The sequence below is a fragment of the Barbus barbus genome (assembly GCF_936440315.1).
Source record: "Barbus barbus genome assembly, chromosome: 26".
In the NCBI taxonomy this organism is placed as follows: Eukaryota; Metazoa; Chordata; class Actinopteri; order Cypriniformes; family Cyprinidae; genus Barbus; species Barbus barbus.
This window is the reverse complement of record NC_136754.1, coordinates 22,545,705-22,568,795: the sequence shown is the minus strand read 5'-3', so window position 1 is coordinate 22,568,795 and position 23,091 is coordinate 22,545,705. Positions and strand designations below refer to the sequence as shown.

At 37.8% G+C, this 23,091-nt stretch overlaps 1 protein-coding gene across 3 annotated transcripts in view; it reads left to right on the top strand.

Moving 5' to 3' along the window:
- Positions 1-23,091, top strand: part of dis3l2 (DIS3 like 3'-5' exoribonuclease 2) — a 123,973-nt gene that overhangs the window by 80,596 nt on the left and 20,286 nt on the right. For all 3 annotated transcript variants that reach the window (XM_079379731.1, XM_079379730.1, XM_079379732.1), the window contains exons 14-19: positions 4,134-4,213; positions 4,618-4,801; positions 5,883-5,966; positions 6,154-6,301; positions 7,090-7,220; positions 7,445-7,549. In XM_079379731.1, the coding sequence (XP_079235857.1) occupies positions 4,134-4,213; positions 4,618-4,801; positions 5,883-5,966; positions 6,154-6,301; positions 7,090-7,220; positions 7,445-7,549 (732 nt within the window). The remainder of the gene's footprint in view (positions 1-4,133; positions 4,214-4,617; positions 4,802-5,882; positions 5,967-6,153; positions 6,302-7,089; positions 7,221-7,444; positions 7,550-23,091) is intronic.

Genomic DNA, 23,091 nt, shown 5'->3' with positions numbered 1-23,091 from the left:
AGGCAGAACCAGAAACTCCTGTAATTTGTGCACACAACTTTTATTAACTAAACACTAACGCAAACTAGTCTAACAAACAAACATACATACGTACAATCACTCATACATGGGGAAAGGGCAAATGAGAGTTGATGGATGAAACCATCAGGAAAACCAGAGAATGCAATTATGGAAAAAGTCGTTTAACCACCTGAGTAAAACCATCAGCGCCGTTTATAACGGGGTCTATAACTTGTACTAATAACCTCTGTTTTGTTTAGTTAAATTGTACAATACTTGCACTGCATTTGGTCGTGACGAGTGTCTGGAATGCAGTCTCAGATGAAAGTCTTAATGGTTTCAAGGTTTTGGATTCCTGATCATGTATTTCCAGGTTGAAGAGTGATGAACTCCAAAGATGTTCTGAGATAGAAATGTTCTTTCCAGGTAGAGAGTGGAAAAGAGCTAAGAAAAGAGATCTGCTGAGGTCCTTTGTTGAATGGAAAGTGAAGTCCCCAAGGCCTGGCACAAAAACTTAGAGGGTCCAGAAAAAGTTCTAGCTCACATCCTCTTAGGATCTAACAAAACCACAGACTGCCAGGGCATCACTTACGTGAGAGCTTTATCTGCTATAAAGGTCACACCTCTGGGAGTTAAAGGGCCTATGGTGACTTGAACTTTTGGAGGGAAAGTTTACAACTCTGTCTCCATGCATGGTAATTTGCATATGAACCGGATTGGACGTTGATATACAAACTATTAAAGATTCTTAGAACACTTTTATGTTGCATAGGTATCGACATATAATATACACTCTCAATTAGATCATCCGAAGATGAATTGATATAGTTAATATTACCTCATGATATACATGAGGTAATATTAACTCGTGTTCTATCATAATCATGCATAAAACAGGATAAAATATGCAAAAACATATACAAGAACAGTAATAATATACACAATGACTTGAAGATATGTGTGTTCATTCAAAGAAAGGTTTTTCTATGAATTAATTAGAGAAGAGTCAATGTCTCTTTCAGTATGTGTATTTTGGGGGGGGGGGGGGGGGGGGGGGGGGTCTGTGACCATTTGTTAATCTAATAACTAATTGATTTGTTAAAGCAAATGCAAAATGTGTGTCTGATCTGTCCAAATGCTACATTAGCATGTTACTAGCATGTTGCTAGCATGATTTAGATAAATTAGAAATAGTATTAGATGGTGGAAGCTTAAATGAGTTTATATTGGTTAGAAATAGTACATAGAAGGGAAGTCTGAGTCTAATGGGCTTCAGTGCGTTTACATTTCAGAATCAGAATTAGAATGAGCTTTATTGGCCAAGTATGTTTACACATACGAGGAATTTGTTTTAGTGACAGAAGAAGCTCCACAGTGCAACAGAAAGACAGCAACAGGAGAGGACAGATAATAAAAGAATAATATCCAAATAGTCAATGTACAAAACAGCAAAAACACAATATATAATATAGACAATTGTGTGTACAGGTCTGATATGTGCAAATTTGAAATGGAAAAAAAAAAGAAAATATAAGTGTGGTGAATAAATAATGTATAATAGAGTTGTGTGTTCTGCGTTAATTGTCAAGTGTTCATGAGATGGATTGCCTGGGGGAAGAAACTGTTCCTGTGTCTGATCGTTCTGGTGCTTCGAGCTCTGTAGCGTCGACCAGACGGTAACAGTTCAAAGAGGAAGTGTGCTGGGTGTGAGGGGTCCAGAGTGATTTTACCAGCCCTTTTGCTCACTCTGGATGAGTAGTTCTTGGAAAGTGGGGAGGGTTGTACCAATGATTCGCTCAGCAGTCCGGACTACCCTCCGTAGTCTTCTGAGGTCAGATTTGGTAGCTGAGCTGAACCAGACAGTTATTGAAGTGAAGAGGATGGATTCAATGATGGCAGAGTAGAACAGTTTCAGCAGCTCCTGTGGCAGGTTGAACTTCCTCAGCTGGCGAAGGAAGTATAACCTCTGCTGGGCATTTTTAACAATCAGTGTGAGTGTCCCACTTCAAGTCCTGAGAGATGAATAAAAAGACATCTCTTGCTTCATCCGATTCAACCCCAAGTAGTCTTTGATGGCATTTTGTTGATTTTTACTGTCCATCTGGAGTAAGGCAGGCCCTTTCTCCCCACAGAATAACTCAACAGTGACTCTGTATCCAGCACTGGGCCAGTGTCTCTTACAAACTTCCACTTTATGTCCTCTTGGCACTCATGTTAAAAATACAGAGTACGTGTGTGTTGGTCCACTAAATATTTGTCATACTAAATAGCATTTTCCTCATCATTTTGCATACAAGAATATTTATGATTTTAAACCACAAAAATCAATCACTACAGTAATCTAGAGAAATGCTCCCACCATACCTCCATACCTTTCTTTACTGTTGAAACTGCAGCAGGAACCCCTCATCACAGCAGAACTGCTCTGCATCAGGCTTGGACCAAAAATGCGTAGAATGCTGTAAAACATTACAAACAAACATTGACAATCATTGTGATCTTTCCATTCATATAGAATAACACAAAGATAATTTGTCACGAACACAGAGTTATGTTGAAGGGATGAGGTGTTTGTGTATGAGTCGGTGAGATGAGTGTTATAAAAAAAAATTGTACATTGTCAAAATTAATTTTATATTGTAAGAATCAGTGCACTAATAAATATATAGTGCACTGACTTTTATGACATAAAATGAACTGAATGTGCATTTTTTTAATAACCATTTGTTTTTAATAATAAACCTTACCTACTCGTATACACCCTCTATCCCTCTCACATGTGTTTGCCTCTCCCCACACACATGATATTTTTAATGACATTGATAACAGAACCCTTGCACAGTATCTTGGTTGAGGAACCACATCATTTCACTGTCTTGCTGGATAACACACAAACATGCATACATATTTATGTTACTGATATCTAGGTAATAACGTGCCTGTGTACAGTTCAAAACACATGAGCATGCTGAACTGTTGTTTACACATGCACATAAACAACGCACACATTCAAGTTGTCAACGTTTTAAGTCTTCATAAAGACCAAAGATAAGTACTACTTTTTTGTACTTACTAACACAGCAAACTTCTTTTTAGCGGTTTGAAAACAACTCGATTTATCGATGCTTCTTCCTGTTTCAAAATAATAAGTATGTGACGTATTTGGACACAGGCGTGGCTTGTGAGGTCACGCTTGGATGTGGGCGGGGTTGGATGTCCACCGCAGGCTGCAGCGAGACGCTCCTCGCTTCAGCGACTATTTATAGTATAGTGTGCTTTGGATTCTAGAGAGTATTTGATTGGTCAGATTTAATGAGAAGCTGAAGTACGAGGTGACGTCAAAAAAGTTGTTGATGCATTTTGGCGGAAGTGACGAACTGCAAGCTTTGAATGCTTATATCTTCTAAATCCGAATTTTGTCACTCTTTTGGAGCACACTGGCTTATAGATAACCTTAAGACTATTGATACTAACACCCAAAAAACTTTAATTTTGATTTCATGGGGAATTTAAAGCCTTTAAATTCCCCATGAAAAATAAATAATCAAAGAATCATGTAGAACTTGAACCTTGAGATTATTATTATTTGTGACATTAAAACAAAATATATGGATATATATTTTAACATAACATATGTATAAAAATAATTTGAAGAACAATATCTAAAATTTTTCAATATCTCAAATTAATTTAACGTTAATTTCATTGACAGTTTTAGTAAATATGGACCTTTGCTTTTATTAAAAAGGCTAATTTCTGCTGTTTTAGGCTCATTTTGCGCAAATTGGGTGCTTAATGTAAATGTAATTGGTCACTTTTACAAAGTGAGGCACTTATGCTTTATGATGCTGCTCAGTGTCCCAAATAGAACCTTTTGAATATCATTTGAATATGGTCACAGACTTGCAAATTTTATCAAACCCATCAATTAGATCTCATTGGACCTCATTCACTAGTAGGCTATTACATACCCTTGGATTAATACAAGTGAATCTGGATTATTCTAAATGACAATAATGCCTACAGTAATTTTCATGAAGCACTCTGCTAACTCCTTCTATATGTTTGGTGATCTGTTTTAATGACAGTATCAGTAAAGTTTGCCTAATCAGTTTGTTATTTTCTGGTTATAGCTGAAGTTATCTTTCACCCTGGATAAGGAGTCCAGCATGCCTCAGGGCTGTTACGTCTATCAGTATCAGGACAGCAACAAGTAAGAATGCACACGAAAGCTGTTGCTATGACTCTGACTGTGGGTTTTGTAAAATGTTCACACTGAACTGTGTAAGAGGGCACACATGTTTCTTATCTAAAGCCTGTTTTGTTCAGGTCCATAATTGTTCTGTTTGTAATTTCTTAATGCTATTGAAGTGGTCAAATCTGGTCTATATTGCACAACATGTGCCCTGAACACCTTCATACTAAACTTTTAAAAAATGAATCCCATGCCATATAATCAGGGTTGCAAAAAGGTGGATAATTTCCAGTAAATTTCAGAAATATTACAGAAATTTTGTAAACTTTCCAGGATTTTTGGAATCTTCTGGGTATTTTTGGAAAGTTTCTGGAAATTTACCAGAAATTTTCCACCCCTTTGCAACCCTACTTATAATATAGACTGGTGGAGGAGTTCATGTTGCTGGCAAATATAGCGGCTGCCCATCAGATCTACCGCACATACCCAGAACTGGCCATCCTGCGTAGACACCCGCCACCCCAGAGCAAGATGGTAGATGACCTCCAGGAGCTCTGTGACCAGATGGGCCTTGACATTGACTTCAACTCATCTGGAGACCTCCATGTGGGTATTAAACTTTTTATAAACTTTTTTTGATGTTACAACGTAAACAAACAACATAGGCAAATTGACATCTGACTCAACTCACCTTTATTTATAGTGCTTTATACAATACAATGTGTTTCAAAGTGGCTTCAAGGGATAAATAGGAAATAACAGAATCGATGATTCATACTACTTTAAATATGAAACAAATAAAATTTTTGCTATAGAGAAGCTCTTATTCAGCTCAAGTCTGTCCATTGTTGATTCAGTTCTGTTCTACTCTGTAAAGTTCCTCATATATGAGGAACAGGTTTAATTCAGCTAAGCTGCTCCACAGAATGCAATAATTATTGAGCTTGTCAGTTTTATTTTGATTAAATTCAGTTTAATAACAGTGTTGATATTGCAAATTGCTCAATAGCAGCTCGATAGACGATATTAGTTTCTTCATTCAGCTCAATTCAATTCAAGTTTTGTTCTCATCTGATAGTGACAGTGTAGTCAACCTGACACAATGTGACAAACATCCAAATAATGTCAAATAATGGTTTTGTCCTTACTGGAAGTGAAAGTTTTCTTTCTTAGTTCACATTGTTTTGTCCCAAATCGGAAAAAAGGGTGTTTGTCTTTTATACAATTTTTCATCTAATGTCAGAACTTGCACCACATGTGAAACAGTGCTTTTGACTGATGTAACTTAGAATGCATGGGCCAAAATGTTAACCAGTAGCCAAATTGCTATTTAGATTGTTTTAGAATACTGTTATAGGTTATGTGTCCTTTCTAAAAATCTTTGTAATATCATACAGAAAGTGTTACTTTTGGGATATATCAAATTGCTATTAAAGAACAAAACCATGCCTTTCGATTTTCAATTTACAATCACAAAGCCTCCTTAAAAGTGTATGCCAAAATGTAAAAAAAAAAATAAACAAATTTGAGTTTTTACTTCTAGAACCAGATTGTTGCATTCTTAACCAAAAACTAGGCTTGTTGTTCATCGTTAGTCATTGTTGCAGGACAGAATTTGTGCGTGTGGTCCTGGTATTCCCTATGTTGTGTGTTTGGGATCACTAATGTGTGTCTATTGTTATGACAGAGGAGTCTGAATGAAAATCTTGGTAATGAGTATGCAGCTGCCAGGAAGGAAGTTCTCACTCACATGTGCTCCAGGGCAATGCAGGTGAAGTTGCACCTGTTATCAATATTTTAAATATACATTCTGTTCTTCCATTCTGCTATTTTACTGTATGTTTCCACCAGATGTAGAGCAAGATATTCTTTCAGATTTTTAGAAATGAAGCAGTAGTGACCTCTGCTGAACATCTTGTGATCTAATAAAAATTATTTGATGTTGTGGTTCTGTTTAGATGGCGTCGTATTTCTGTACTGGAGCTCTGAAGGACGAGAATTCCTTCCGTCATTATGCTCTGAATGTTCCTCTCTACACACACTTCACTTCACCTATACGACGCTATGTTGATGTCATAGTGCACCGTCTACTGGCTGCCTCCCTTAGTGAGTTACTCTACTGTTAAGCGATTGCATGTGGCTAGTAGTTGACACTGCTCGAGCTCCACTATGGGTTTTCAATGTCCTGCTGCCTGTTCTTTAGTGAGAGCCATACTACACTTCCACTATGCAACACTTCCACACTCTGGACTGGAATGCGGTGAATGGAGTCAACACTGTGAACACAGTTTAGCATGTGCAGGATGATGATAATGAGGATGTGACTTTTGTTGACTTAAGTTTGTGTTTTAGATTATTTTTGTGCTGAAAGATGAAATTCCTTAATGGAGGTCTCCAGATTTTGTGCGAGAATAGTCTGGTATTTGGCACGATGCATGATTCCTTCTATCTTGAATACTTCCCTAGTCCCAGCTGAAGAGAAGCAGCCCTTTGGAATGTCATTATGGTGCCCCATTGGCTCCACTTGTTGATGATGGCCCTCATAGTATTCCATGGCACATCTAATGTTTTGGAAATACCTTTATTCCCTTCTCCTATTTAGTACCACTTCACAATGAGATCCCAACACATCTTTGTGGGCCATGGTTTCAGCAATAAACAAAACAAGATAGCTTGATTTTACATGAACATGAAATGAAGAGGCGGTGAGGAGGTGTGCTGAAATCAAGCTCCGCCCTCTATTTTTATTTTTATTGTTTTGTTTATTATTCAATATTCGATTTAGTTCATAAAAGCATTACAACTGGTTGCAACTTACAGTTCATACATGAAGTTCATTGCTTGGTAATGGTTCTATTTGAAGCCTCATATTAATTATATCTGTGCCGTTACAGACTGTGGACCACCATTGAGTCTCTCATTAGAGGAAGTATGCAAACTGGCGTCCCACTGCAACGACAGGAAGACTGCTTCAAAGAGAGTCCAGGAGATGAGCTCTGAACTTTTCTTTGCTGTCTTTGTTAAGGTACGTGTTATAGAAAAAGATCAGGTTTTATTTATCATTTGAACAGCTTGCACATAGGGTAAAAATCTTCTGTATGTGTAAATATTAATAACACATACATTTTGCCCTTGATCATGTGAGCATAGTTGTTGTTGATCTGCCAAATGTTGTTAATCTGCCAAGGCAAAAATGATGTTGGTAAACACAGCTGAACCATTTATTCATGAATGTGCTGATGCTGGTAGGAGTGTGGTCCTTTGGATTCAGAAGCTATGGTCATGGGAGTTCTAGACCAGTCCTTTGATGTGCTTGTGCTTCGCTACGGAGTGCAGAAACGAATCTACTGTAATGTATGTATGACTTTATTCAACTTCTGTTTGTTTTTTCATAGCTTATCATTATTTATTATTTAGAAATGGTAAAACGTATTTTAAAATAGAAATAAAAATGCATTTGCGCCATTCATATTTTCCCCTTATTTGACCATAAGTCAAAAATGGGTACTTTTTAATACTGAAAATTTTAATCACCAACTTTTCTTGCAGTACATATAGGTGCATCTCAAGAAATTTGAATATCGTGAAAAAGTAATTTTTTTGTAACTTATTTCAAAAAGTGAACCTTTCATATTTGTTTTAATTTTGATGATTAGAGATTACAGCTCATGAAAGTAAAACATGGAGTATCTCAAAATATTTGAATATTTCCAAAGATCAATGAAAAAAAGGATTTGCAAAACAGAAAAGTTCAAGTTCTTTAAAGTATGTTCATTTATGCACTCAATACTTGGTTTGGGCACCTTCAGCACAAATTACAGCATCAGTGAGGTGTGGCATGGAAGCGATCAGACTGTGGCATTGCTGAGGCACTATTGAGCCTTCAGCTCGTCTCTATTGTTGGATCGACTGTTTCTCATCTTTCTCTTGAAAATATCCCATAGATTCCATATGGAGTTGAGGTCAGGCATGTTGGCTGGCCAATCAAGCACAGTAATTTCATGGTCAGCAAACCACTTGGAAGTTGTTTTGTCACTGTGGGCAATGTGCTAAAGTCCTGCTGGAAAAGGAAATCAGCATCACCATAAAGCTTGTCAGCAGATGGAAGCATAAAGTTCTCATTAGTTTGTTCTCATTCGTTTAGTTTAACACTGTTGTCATTGCTAGGAAACATTGTTTTGTTTACTGTGTCTACCGTTGTAAACGTGTGCTCAAGTTTCGGTTTGCTTAGTAGTAAGCGTGGCCAGCTGACTTCAATAACGAGTAATCAGCCAAGTATAAAATTGGTTAGTTTACCAAGGTAGCCCTCGCGTGAAGCCCTCCTCATGTGAAGACCGACGAGTGTAAAGACCATTGACTCTACCTGCGCAACTCCACCGAGCAAGGACACCAACAAGGCACTTGAGTATTGCTTTTCTCCCTTTTCTTTACTTTTTGTACAGCTTGTTCTCATATACTTGTTTAGTCAATTTTACTCACTATGTGCTTTCAAATCTCTACTATTACAACTAACACTCGGAAAGCACGCTCTGCACGTTGGAGCCAGGCCAATCCTAATGATCCCAAGCCTTTCCCTATGTCCTCTACTACTTTACTCTCTATTCCAATTGGTCTCTGGAACTGCCAGTCTCCTGTAAACAAAGCAGAATTTATTTCTTCTGTTGCTACTCATTCTGGTCTCAACCTCATGGCCCTAACTGAGACTTGGATCAAATCCGAGGACACTGCCACTCCTGCAGCCCTCTCCACTAATTTCACTTTTTCCCACACCCCTCGTGCGATTGGGAGGGGTGGAGGTACTTGTCTACTTATCTCAAATTAATGGAAATTTGATCTTCTACATCTCTAACAGGCAACAGTTCATTTAAATCATATGCAATTACCAGTGGGGATTTCTTTAAGACTGCAAGGGAAGCTCGGCTTCCCCTATAATGTTAAAAAATTAATGGTCAAACATGTACTATTGTGTTAACATTTTATTGATTAAAACTGCGTTAGAACACGTTCATCTCGAAGACGAGTTCGTTCAGAATCAGCTACATATAGCAGGTGACTCGATTACCTTCTCATATATTCCCGAAGCATCAGTGTATTTGCCTGTTGAAGCCCAGCGTCCATTGACTTCAATGGGGCTGCTTTGAACAGTTTTTTTCAGTGCTTCAAAACTAGACGGTCATTGGATAAATGCTGCGACTATGTCCCGCCCCCGGACGCTCAGCGTCTCTGGGGGTGAATGGAGGAGTGGGCGGGGCTGGACTCCGGGCTTCTGCGTGATAATTGAAGGATTTGTCGAAAGACTGCATCTCCTTTTGATTGACAGCGATCCTATAAGAAGTCGCTGATGCTGAAGCTATTCGAGCCAGTGTTGCCAATTTAGCGACTTTTCAGACCACCCTAGTGACTTTTCAGACCACCCTAGCGATCTTTTCCCCAAAAGTGACTAGCGACAAATCTAGCGACAAACCTTATCGAGTCTCTGTGATCGCTGGTACTGCCGCAACGGCGCGAGGTCAGCGCGCACGCACCTCTTTCTCTGTTCAGTGAGCGGCTGAGATATTCAGTTCAGTTCAAATAGATATTATGTTGCTTCTCTAATTTTACATGCAAATATAGCCGAAATCACAGCACAGGAATTGTCTTGTCTTATCTTGTGTGTATTATTTGATTTCATCAGACGACGGCTCGATTATAAATTAGGATTTTTGTGCAGACTAACTTCTTGGAAGGGAGAGCTGGTTATGTATTCTTAAAGGGCTGCGTTTCATTCACTATTTCATATTTATCCCGTTGACTGACAACATAAACAGTAAAATATATAAAGGAGAACAGTTTTATTGAGAATTTGGCTGCATTAAAATACAGTATGAGCACAGAGAGACAAACAAATGTAAAAGGCAATATGACGCGATGACGTAATGAATATGCTAATTAGCGCATGACGTCATCTGGCGACATTTAGCGACTTTTCAAACTGGCTTTAGCTACTTTCCATCGAAAGAAGTTGGCAACACTGATTCGAGCTCAGTCCCATAGTGGACTTTGCAAGTGTAGTCAAAAGACAAACTGCTGCAACCTATTTCTTGATATTTGCTTGGCGAAATTGCTGGCCAATTTTCATTATACATTTCACACAATTATACACCACATTCCTTGTTTCAGTTTAACCTAATTCCCACATTTCCTCCGTCGAGTTTAATGTTTTTTTAGATCGTTTGTTCATTCATTCATTCATACAGTAGGCCAAGCGGTGAACTAGCCAGCTAGCAAACTGCACACGATGGCAGAATTTACGTATAAATAAATGGACAATTTTTATGATGTAGGCCGAAAATGAGCTTCCCCTCTTTGAAAGACCAGCAACCGCCACTGGCAATTACTATTACCCACCCTGTTAAAATCCACTTTGTAGTTTATCATCCCCCAGGTCAACTCGGTAACTTCTTGGAGGAGTTGGATGTGTTACTATCAAACTTTCTTGAGGACAGTACTCCTCTAGTACTGCTCGGTGACTTCAACATCCACCTAGAAAAACTCCAGCTCAGGGCTCGCAAAATTGCTATAGAGCTGATGTCACGACAGAGTTAGAACTGTTTCGGTTTACAGAATGCGGTTTACAGGTTTCATAGAAATAGAACGATGTGCACCAAATGAGTCGCTGTAGAAACTGAATACTTCAATGGTTGCGGTGCGTTCAACACGAGAGACAACGCAAACGCAATGACGTGAAATAAAACGTCCTCATGTATTAAAGAAGAGTGGCTTGATTAAGTGTTGGAAATAGCGGAGGATGGGCAAAGTACGGTAACAGAACTCTGAAACATGTATAGTCACACACAAGTGTATTGTACAAACTGTACTTCATATCGATGTTTAGATAGCTATAGAAGAATTCATATGTTCACGTTTTTTTATATATTTAATTTACAGATCTCAGCTTAAGTTTTGCTTCAGTTTGTATTCTATTCTATTCTATCAATTTAAATAGTTTGTTTTTATAATATATTATGTTAGGGCTATATTATAAACCTGATAAATAATTGACCTTGTTTTTGAGTCTTTGACTTTGAGTCTCTTGCTCATCAAGGCTGTATTAATTTCAAAAATACAGAAAAAACAGTGATATAGTGAAATATTATTGCAATTTCTAATATTGGTTTCCTATTTTAACACCTATACTTTAAAATAGCATTTATTCCTGTGATCAAAGCTGATCAAAAATTTCCAAAAATTTTTTGGAACCTGTTACTTTTTTCTTTGATTAATAAAAAGTTTAAAAGTACAGCATTTATTCAAAATATAAATATTTTCTAACAAGTTTTTACTATCAATTTTATCCATTTAACACATCCTTGCTGAATAAAGTTTAACTTTCTTTAAACTTTTTAAAAGTATATTTAAAAATGAAAGAAAACACTAAACACTGTTCTTTTTAACTTTTTTTTTTTTTAAATACCACTGGTCCCAAAAAATACAGTATATATAAAATAAAATAAAAAAGCAGTACAACTGTTTCCAACACTGATTAAAAATCAGCGTATTAGAATGATTTCTAAAGGATCATGTGACACTGAAAATACTGCTTTGCTTCACAGGAATTAATACAATTTTAAAGTATATTAAAATAGAAAACATTTTAAATTGAAATAATATTTCACAATATTATTTTGTGAAATAATCAGTATTTTTTTATCAAATAGATACAGCCTTGATGAGCATAAGAAATTTCTTTAAAAACTTTATTTATCCAAACTTTTGAACTGCAGTGTATTGTACAGTAAAAATGTTTTCTCAGGTAACCTAAAATCTGCATCATTTAGTTGCATCAAGGGTCAAATCAAATATAAATAGCACATTAAAATTAAAATTTACACACTTTTTTGTGTGCATGCTGTACAGGTCTGGTATAAAGAATGTTTTTGCTCAGGTGCCCAAAATGTCCGCCCAATAAAGAAAAGTATTGCTCAGCAAGAAAAAATAATTAGAGGGAACATTACTCCCACAGGTCCTTAAATTTGATACAACTAAATTGAAGAGTTTTTAAGGCCTTAGACAGCATTAAATACATTAAATGGTATAAGAAATAATTTTTCAAATTGCCTTAAATAGATTTTTAAGAATTCTGCAGATACCTTGTAAATAGTAAAATAAAACTCTTTCCTTGATATTCGTTGATATTTGTGTATTGAAAATGTTTTTGATTGACATTTATGGTCTTTATTTGGGCTAGTTAAATTAATTTTTCGGGCTACCAAAATATGAAGAGTACCTGCCCGGGATTTTGAAATTTTGCGAGCCCTGCAGCTGACTACGGCAATTCATAAATCAGGTAACCAACTGAACCTCATCTACACTCCACTGACAACACTTTAGTTTCTCGATTACACACCTCAGACCACTTCCTCATCACTTCTAACCTCACACTAACTCCTGACACAGCACACACTCCTCCACAGGTCACCTTTCGACGTAGCCTACGCTCACTACCTCCCTCTCGCCTATCCTCTATGGTTTCATCCTCACTTCCTTCACCCTCTCAGTTTTCAGTACTGGAAACAAACAGTGCTACCGAAACTCTGCTCCACTCCAACATCTTGCTTAGACAACTTTTGCCCCCTTTCATCCAGACCAGCACGCACTACCCCTCAGGGCTGCAGAGAGGAAATGGCGCAAATAAAAAAATCTCTACCGACCTTAGTGTGTATCAGTCACTCCTCTCTTCCTTCTCTGCAAATGTCTCCACTGCTAAAACGATACTACCACAACAAAATTAACAACTGTTCTGACTCTCGCACACTTTTCAAAACTTTCTCTTCTCTTCTCTGTCCTCCTCCCCCTCCTCCATCAACTCTTACAGCTGATGACTTTACAAAATTCTTCATAAATAAAACAAGAAACATTAGTGACCAATTCCCCACACCACAAACCGATGATAACGTCGTAACAATAAATACACACTCTATCTCCACTCTCGGAGACGGACGTTTCTAAACTTATCCTTTCCAATCATCCTACTACCTTTCCACTTGATCCTATCCCCACTCACCTCCTTCAGGCCATTTCTTCTTCAGTCATACCTGCGCTTACGCACATTATCAACACCTATCTTCACACTGGTACATTTCCCACAAGCATTTAAGCAGGCTCGAGTAACCCCACTGCTTAAGAAACCCTCTCTAAATCCAGCACTTTTAGAAAGCTACATCCCTACTTCCATTCATTGCAAAGACACTTGAGCGAGTTGTTCAACCAACTCTCTATTTTCATTGCACAGAACAACCTCCTGGACAACAACCAATCTGGCTTCAAAAGCAGCCACTCAACTGAGACTGCCCTGCTCTCGGTTACTGAAGCCCTGAGACTGGCAAGGGCAGCTTCCAAATCCTCAGTACTCATCTTGCTGGATCTGTCTGCTGTTTTTGACACAGTTAACCACCAGATCCTCCTGTCCACCCTCAAAGATGGGCATCTCAGGAACCGCACTCCTGTGGTTCAAGTCTTACCTCTCAGGGGTAGGTCTTTCAGGGTGTCTTGGAGGGGTGAGGTTTCTAAATCACAACTTCTTACTACTGGGGTTCCTCAAGGCTCAGTGCTTGGACCTCTTCTCTTCTCCATGTACATGTCATCATTAGGATCTGTCAATCAGAAGCATGGCTTTTCTTATCACTGCTATGCTGATGACTCAACTCTACTTCTCATTCCAACCAGATGATCCGATGGTAGCTGTTCGCATTGCATCCTGTCTGAGAGACTTTTTTAGCTGGATGAAGGACCATCACCTTCAACTCAACCTTCCTAAGACAGAACTCCTCGTGGTATTGGCCAACCCAGCACTTCATCACAACTTCTCTATACAGCTGAGTTCTTCAACCATTACTCCTTCCAGGACAGCCAGGACCCTTGGAGTTGTGATGGAGGAGCACTTAAGCTTCACAGACCATATTGCTACAACGGCCCGGTCCTGCAGATTTGCCTTATACAACATTAGGAAGATTATACTCTTCCTATCAGAGCAAGCTGCACAACTCCTTGTCCAAGCTCTTGTTCTCTCCAGACTGGACTATTGTGATGCTGTCTTGGCGGGCCTTCCCGCATGTACTATCAAGCCTCTGCAACTGATCCAGAATGCAGCAGCGAGAGTGGTATTTAACGAGCCAAAAAAAAAAGCTCACGTTACACCTCTCTTCATCAGTTTACACTGGCTACCAGTAGCTGTTCACATCAAATTCAAGGTACTGATGTTTGCCTACAAGACAACTGGCGTTGCACCAGTGTACCTAAACTCGCTAGTTCAAATTTATGCGCCCTCCAGAAGCTTGCGTTCTGCAAGTGCATGACGTCTTGTGGTGCCATCCCAAATTGGCACAAAATCACTCACAGACCTTTTCCTGGACTGTTTCCAGGTGGTGGAATCTCAATACTGGTCTTTGACCATTTTCAAAAAAATACACCTGACAAACAAATACTAGCACTTACCTATTCAATTCTATTGTTCTATTCTTTTCCATTCTAAAATAAAAAAACCTAGCTACCTTGTATGTGTACTGTGCTAGACTGAGACTTGTCACAGCACTGGTATACCGTTGCTCTCTCGTTGGTCTGATTGCTTCTATTGTTCTCCTCATTTGTAAGTCGCTTTGGATAAAAGCATTTGCAAAATGATTAAATGTAAATGTAAAGTGCTCCCAAATCTCCTGGTAGACAGCTGAATTGACTTTGGACTTGATAAAACACAATGGACCAACACCAGCAGACATCATGGCACCCCAAATCATCACTGACTTAGGAAACTTCACACTGGACTTCAAGCATCTTGGATTCTGTGCCTCTTCTGTCTTCCTTCAGACTCCAGACCTTGATTTTCAAATGAAATACAAAATTTACTCTTATCTGAAAAGCGGACTTTGGACCACTGAGCAACAGTCCAGTTCTTTTTCTTCTTAGCCCAGGTAAGATGCTTCTGAGAAGTCAAGTCAAGTCACCTTTATTTATATAGCGCTTTTTACAATGTAAATTGTGTCAAAGCAACTGCACAATATCAAAAAAAAGGAAAATAGTGTGTCAATAATGTAAAATGAAAAGAGAAAAGAAAAAAAAAAAGATTTTTCGTTAAAGGCATTTCATTATTGAATTCAATGATGTCATCATCCAGCTCAGTTCAGTTTAAATAGTGTCTTTGCAATCAGGTCGACGATATCGCTGGAAATGAAGTGTCCCCAAATAAGCAACCCAGAGGCGATAGCTTGGTAGCAGAGTTGGTGGCTTGGTAGCCCTTTTCAGAAGATTTCTGAGCGTGGTGACTCTTGATGCGCTGACTCCAGCTTCAGTCCACTCCTTGTGAAGCTCTCCCAAGTGTTTGAATCAGCTTTGCTTGACAGTATTCTCAAGCTTGCGGTCATCCCTGTTGTTTTTGCACCTTTTCCTACCCAAGTTCTTCCTTCTAGTCAACTTTGCATTTAATATGCTTTGATACAGTGCTCTGTGAACAGCCACCCCTTTCAGTAATCAGAAATTACCTTCTGTGACTTACCCTCTTTGTGGAGGGTTTCAATGATTGTCTTCTGGACCATTGCCAAGTCAGCAGTCTTCCCCATTATTGTGGTCATTTAATGAACCTCAAATGTAAATATTCTAATATTTTGAGACACTGGACAGTGATTCCCATGGACTTGCACTCTAATTGTGGCAGCATATATATGCAAATTCATTCTCTGCCAGCAGGAGGCACTGTTGGAATGGTAGAGATCGAGGTTTCCCCGATAACAGCCGTAAACAAAGCAGTGCTCCACTCACAAACGCTGCTTTATCAGACATTGCATGCAAGATGAAATGAAAATGACATCCAAAATTTTCTGAAGACAGTTGGTTTCCTTCAGAAATACAGTGATATAAAAACACCCACACTGGGTTTTGATTTTGGAGCGTTTGTTTATTCATCAAAGTTAAAGCCTTTTGGTAAATCTATTTGTGGCGGTCAGTTTTGATATTGTGGCTGGCGCCACAAATAAATCAGTGTATGGGAAACACTGCTGGATTTTTGAATTTCATGGGCTGTAAGCTCTAATCATCAAAATTAAAACAAACTTTTAAAATTTTTTTACTTGTAAATTTTTCACGATATTCACATTTTTTGAGATGCACCTGTAGAAGCGGTTCTTTGCGTATCTATTGCAACATGCTAAAGCATGCTAAAACAGGCTAGCAATGTGCTAAAATATGCTATGAACATGTTAGACACGATAAAACATGCTAGCAACTAGGGATGCTCATTTTTGTTTTTTGGGGGTTTTTTTCCCTTATCGACAACTGACGCTTGTTAACAGATAACTAACTGACAAGATTGGAGTGCTAAATTAATGTCTTGATGTTTCAATTATTTTCTAACATAGAACTCATTACAGTGTTTTTATTAGTGCTGTCTCTGATTAAAGGTATGTCAGAAAAAAATAGCAAGGAGATATTATAATTATTTATTAAACTAGTGTTTTTTGAGACAGTGTCGACTACAAAGATGAAGCTGACCATGCTGACTTATCAGTATAGTATCTCTGCAGTATAGTGGATGAACTTTCAGAAATTCACCTTTAATACAAATTACATAATGAAAGAGTTTTGTTTTGAATTTGTTCGTTTAAAAGTACACATTTTTAACTTTCTGTAGATATGTTTCTCATTTCTGTGAGTCAAGTAGTTTATAGGCTGTATGCTGAGTTTCAGTTCATTTTTGTGAAATGCTCCAGTTCACAGAGACCGAGACGACAGAAAGTGCATCCTGTTCTTTATTTTACAATATTATTATTTTATTGACATTGTGAGTGTACACAAACACTTTAATGTTTCTAATGTATTATTCTTCATCTGCATGTGCAAAAATAACAGCGTATTTTGTTTCCACTGATATCAGGAGAAAATGCCAGTGAATGTCAGCCTCCATGTCATTCAGTAAACACGCTTAATAGCTTCCACACTCCACACAAACACTTGGCATTGTGGGATTACAAATTTAAGAATCTGTCTTAGATCTACTGATCCTATATCCTGACATACGGTTACCTCAAAAACTAAGGTGAAATGCATTGTATTTAGCGTTTATGGTAAAGATGACATCAGATGAACGATCAGATGACATCAGATGACAAAGTTTGTTTTATCACACAGTTATTTATATCTTTATCTGTATTCGGATAAAACTGAAAGTAGGCAGGCTTAAACCGGAAGTTTGTACAGTTACTGATCGTTATGTCTATGGTTATATAGCCTATCTTTTTTTCTAGTTATCACTGAGCAAATATGCCGTGTTTAACTAAATATTTTTTTTTTTTATGATTATAACATTTATTTTAATATCTTCTAACAGTCGGATCCGATACCCTTGTATAGATCCTTTTAGGGCCAACGTCACAATTATGTCACAGCGCTAGCTGGAGGAAAAACAAAGCGAAAACTGGAGGTGGCCAATTCAAATCAGCGCTGATTCGGCTATACAGGGAGCTTAAAATATCATCTTGTTGTGATGTTGGGTGCCTGAATCGATGTTGTAGAGGCTCCAATTAAGGCATACCTGATGCCACTGCCAGACAAAAAAACGACGACAGCTGTGGTTAAACGAGATAAAACGAGCGGGCTGGACAGAAATGATAGTCAAAAATGCTCGCATTTGCAGTTGCACTTCTTATCAGAAAAGGTTAAATAAAGTATTGTCTTTTATAGTTATGGGTGTGTCTAAAGATTTATTATGCATCTCTCTATGTCGTGTATGAAATTTCAGTTTGCATGTGTGTAAAACAACAAACTGACTGATTTATATGCTTAATCATATGCAATTGTATATACATTGTTGTGATTAATTGTGGCTGGAATAATAATGTAGCTGTAAATATAGTTGCCTGCTGAAATTTAAATATACATACATCTTCATAACTAGATAGACACAGTGAGTTTGTCTTAACTATATACGTTAAATGTGAGTCACTCAACCGGAGGTAATCCTGTCAGATCGTCCATCCTTTGAGTGAAAGTGTGTGCAGGTCGGCCAATCTGGTTTCGTCCGTTAAAGTTAACCTTTTCAAATAACAATCGCGGTCCCGGACAGTGAGTAGGGTGACACCAGACTATTGCTCTGTTGCAGGAAAGCCAATGTGATTTTGCGGGACACAAGGGAAAGATAATAGACCTTATAAAAAGTTAATGATGGCACTATGTTAACAGACGTACATATGTCACTCAGTTTGGCACAGGTTTTATGGTACTAGACCTATTCAATCTAAATATAAAGTGAAAATAATAATCCAAGCCTTAAACAGAACATTTCCAAATAAGCACATAAAATTCATTAAAAAGATGGGCGATTAAATATGTTCTTACCGGATTCAGTGCGTCTTGAATTTATATTTTCTGTCTGATCTGGCAGCTTCGAGTAGGGTCTTCTCATTCATTACATGTCTGTAGAATTCCTGGCAGGTGTAGCTGTAGTTCACTTTCACAAGGAGTTCACCTTTTATGAGGTCCACAGTTGCGCGGTTCCTTGTCTCTGTCCACGCAGCCGTCATCAGAGAAAACACCCTTTCCACAAACGCGTTGGTGACAGGAATGCTCAAAGCCAAAAATGCCAGAGCTGTCATGTTTGGGGCACTAACGTGCTTCAGCAGAGCTGTCCACTTTGATGCAACAGGATTTGTTGTTGCTGCTATTTCCTTTTACGTGTGGAAAAAGAACACCGAATTCATCATACAACTGGTTCATGTCCAGTTTTAAAGCTCATTTTTAATGCTTCAGCTGCTCCACGGAGGTCTTGGAAGCTAAATGGACAACGCTTTTCTCCAAGAGATAAAAAATAGATTTTGACAGCTGGCCAGGAATCGTGTAGGCGCTTGACAGCAGGCCACAAGCTTAGCCACCTTGTCGGCACATTCTTGTAAAGAGTATGGTGTACTCCTGTTGCACAAACTCAAACACATCTTTTAATTCTTGCACACGTTTAGCTGAAGATGAAAAGTGATTGTATACTTTTGTGATTTACGTTCTCAATGTCAATTCTCAGCTTATCACTTGTATGCCTCCCACAGTTGTGCAGAATATGGGCCACGCAATTGGCCTTAATAATTGATGCATTTTTGTCCATCAGTTTTTTTTTTTTTGTACACACACGGCACATTTTTTTCAATCTAAATTTTTTTTGTCATTGCTCCATGAATACAAGCTGTAGATAGTTCCATAGAAACAATGTCCAGCAAATATAAGCCCCATACACATCTGGTCATCGAATGGGGAGGAACCCAGCGACTGACTAACATTTTCTTTGCAGCAGTGAGAGCAGCTAAAAGTAAGTTTCTCTGTTGCGGAGACGGAGCCAATTCAGAAAAATCATTTAAAAAGAAAAGTAAAAGTTTATCAGAAAATAAAGTTTGTAAGTCACCACTGATATCCACCACTGATAACACCAGATAGTTGTTATGGATAATGGTTTGTATGATTGTTTGAGGAGAAAGAGTAAATAACTGAAGCAGAAATGACAGAATTATCAGTGGGGAGAATTACTTTCTGCTGGGCATGTACAGGTAATTGTACATCCCAAGGAACTCCATATGCGCGAAGCGCTGACCTAATACAAAGATGCATGAAAAATTAGGTTTCTGGTAGATTAACCTGTTAACGTTCACCAGAGCGACGTCGCACTGAACGCTCTTTGTTTGCATGTGTCATTGTTTTCTAATAGAATAAATGAAACGGGACAAAGTTAATCTTGACAAACTATATATCCTTCTGAAGGTCTAAGCCTCAAGCATCGACGACAGATCGTTGTTTTTCGATGGACAGCTTATAAGGAATGTATTTGCTACATTTGTTTAAGCAGTACACATCCAAACACACAGAGTAAAAAAGCCGTACGTACCTTTATCATTGTAATAACGAGCCACAAACGCGTCCACTGCTGAAATCCCAGTTTAGTTAGAGAGGTAAGGGTCCACAGAACAACATCCCATCCCTTTTAGTCCAGCGAAACAATAACGTTGTAATAAGGATGAATATTCCTTTGTTTACGTTTCATTTCTTCAGAGAGTTATTGTTCGCGTCTGTTATGGAATAATTTACGCTCAAAAACAGCGTCTTGGTAGCAAAAAAACAACACTGTGTTGTAGCATACAGTTTTACAAACAGAATGAGACCGTCCACGGAAAAAAAAGTCTCAGAAAAGCGGAATATAGATTATTTGAATTTGGCGCTCCCTCCTGCCAGCTCTGTCGCAGCCTATGACGCTGTCATCTGAGCGGGGCGTAACTTAGCGATCTGCTTTTTACATAAAAAAACTTTTTTTTTTTTCTTCTACATTTATGTGTGTGTGTGTATTGTGTGGGGAATGTGGCCGTATCTGCATGATTATAATATGTATGGACGGACATCAGCGTGTTTATTACCGACTCTGACGGCTATCATTGTGATTCATTGATCAGCTATTATTGATTAAATGGCCCATCTGTATGATTATCATCTGAATGGAAGCACATCAGCGTGTGATTACTGACTGTATGACCATGTCTGCCAATATCACTTCATGTCTGGAAATCAGAATACTTCAGTATACATACTATATACGAAGCATTTTTTTTCTATTTTTTTCCTTTTTTATTACTCAAATAATTATTTTTGTATTTTTTTTGTGCTCAAATAAATCTGTCTATTATTTTATAGTTGAAAAACTATGCAGGAACATGTATAATGATTAAAATAGTTTGTATAATTCTGCAATCAATTTGCTGGTTATTTTTCCTCAAACAGGGGGGTGGGGGGACTATAAATGGTTTCAGAAAAAATATTGCAGGAATCTCATTTTTCGTGGAATCTTCTTCAAATTTGAAATATGAACTCATGAGACACATGGCTTTCAACCCATTACTTTTATGGATTGCTCCAGGACTTATTTCATGTATTTGTATATGAAATAAAAAAAAACATTCAGTGTGGAAAAATATTTTTCAAGGCACGTCAGTGTCTATAACTTTTGATTATTATCAAAAGTTATGCTGAAACTTTTTATTATTATTTGAGCATTATCAACTCTGGATAATAGATAGTAAAGCCCAGAGTGTCTTCTTTCCAAAGATACCTAATTTGTTTGTGTAAGCACACTTTGTCAGGAACTGTTACCATTTTAATTTAGGTAGGTTATTTTCACCTGCGAGGCCCCAAATGGGGGCGAAGGTTAAAGAGAGCCTTAATATCTTGAAATGATTTCAGGCCTTTATCATCATAAATGTTACCAAAGGGATTTACATTTAACCCATTGTGAACAGTAAAATGGATTTTTACCCGATTTTTAGGTAAAATTATTGGTAGACCTTTTTTGGTCAATTTTGCAGTGTGCGGACAAATTCAGCAACCTATTGGACTTTTTACCCGATAAAAAATTATTATTATGGAACAAAGGTGAATGACGATGCCACCTCAAGTTTGGCTCTATCTTCCTGGTCACCGTTCTCCAAGTAGAAATAAAATGTGTTATGATGGGGCCGAAACGAAGTTTACATTGTCTAAGTGAGACACCAGCAAAAACCAAATGCTCTATATTGTGTGGAGAAATTAATAAAACCATTAGGTTGACACATTTGTTTTAAACCAGGTTGACAGTGCATGAAGAGTAAAGGAGTCGGTGTATAATTTAAAATTGGGAAAAGACCAGCCACCATCTGATCTGTTGTGCTGTAAAGTAGATAATTTAATTTGGGGGTGTTTACCCTTCCAAATATATTGAGAGATTACTGAATCAAGTTTTTTCCAATAGCCAGCAGGTGGGGGTAAAGGAATCATAGAGGAATAGAAATTAATGCGAGGATGTTCATTTTAACAACAGATATTGTTGCATAGAAAGAAGATGATGCGTCCAATTTGCCAGATCTGAGGTGACTTTAGCCAAGTTTTTGTTCAAATGTATTGAGACAATATCCTGCAAGGACGGATAGATATCTACACCCAAGTATGTGAAAGAATGCACCACTGGAATAAAACCAGGGAGCAGATATGACTTCGTCCAATTAATTTTATACCCTGATAGTTTACTAAACTGATTGAATAAATTTAAAACGTAGGGGACTGATAGAACTGGATTGTCTAAAAATAGCAATATGTCATCTGCAAATAAAGATATGTGATGTTAAGTGTTCTTAATGGATATAGGTAGTATAAGTTCTGACTGACGTACAGCTTGAGCAAGAGGTTCTAGAGATAAAGCAAATAGTAAAGGTGACAGAGGATAACCCTGGTGAGTGCCTCTTCCAATTAGAAATGATTATGAACTTATCTGGCCAGTAAGAATGGTGGCTGAGGGATTAGCATATAGGATTTTAATCATATTTGTAAAGTTAGAGCTAAAATCTAGGTGATCTAGCACTGGCCACAGATGGTTCCACTCCAAGTGGTGGAATGCTTTCATTGCATCTAAAGAAAGTATAGCAGCGGGAGAAATCAATTGTTTAGATGAGGAGATTATGTGAAGTAGTCTTGATCATGATTAACAAGTTTAGTCATAAAGCCTTCTAGGTGGCAGGCTAAAACTTGCATAAATTTTAACATCTGTATCAATTAGAGAATGTGGGCGGTAACTAGAACATAAAGTGGAGTCTTTATCTTTTTTAATAGGAGAGATATAATGGCCATGTTCATATTTTGTGGAAAGGATCCTTGATCAATTGAATATTGCATCATATCTAACATAAGTGGCCCCAAATCGGACCAGAAGGTCAAGTAGAACTCAACTGGTATGCCATCTAGGTCTGGGGATTTCCCCTTGCTCATAATTTAATCGATTATTCTAATTCAATAAGTGATAAAGGCCTATCCAAAGACTCAGAGTCTGATTCTGACAGATGTGGAAGATTAAGATTAGATGATAAGTGTAAGATGTG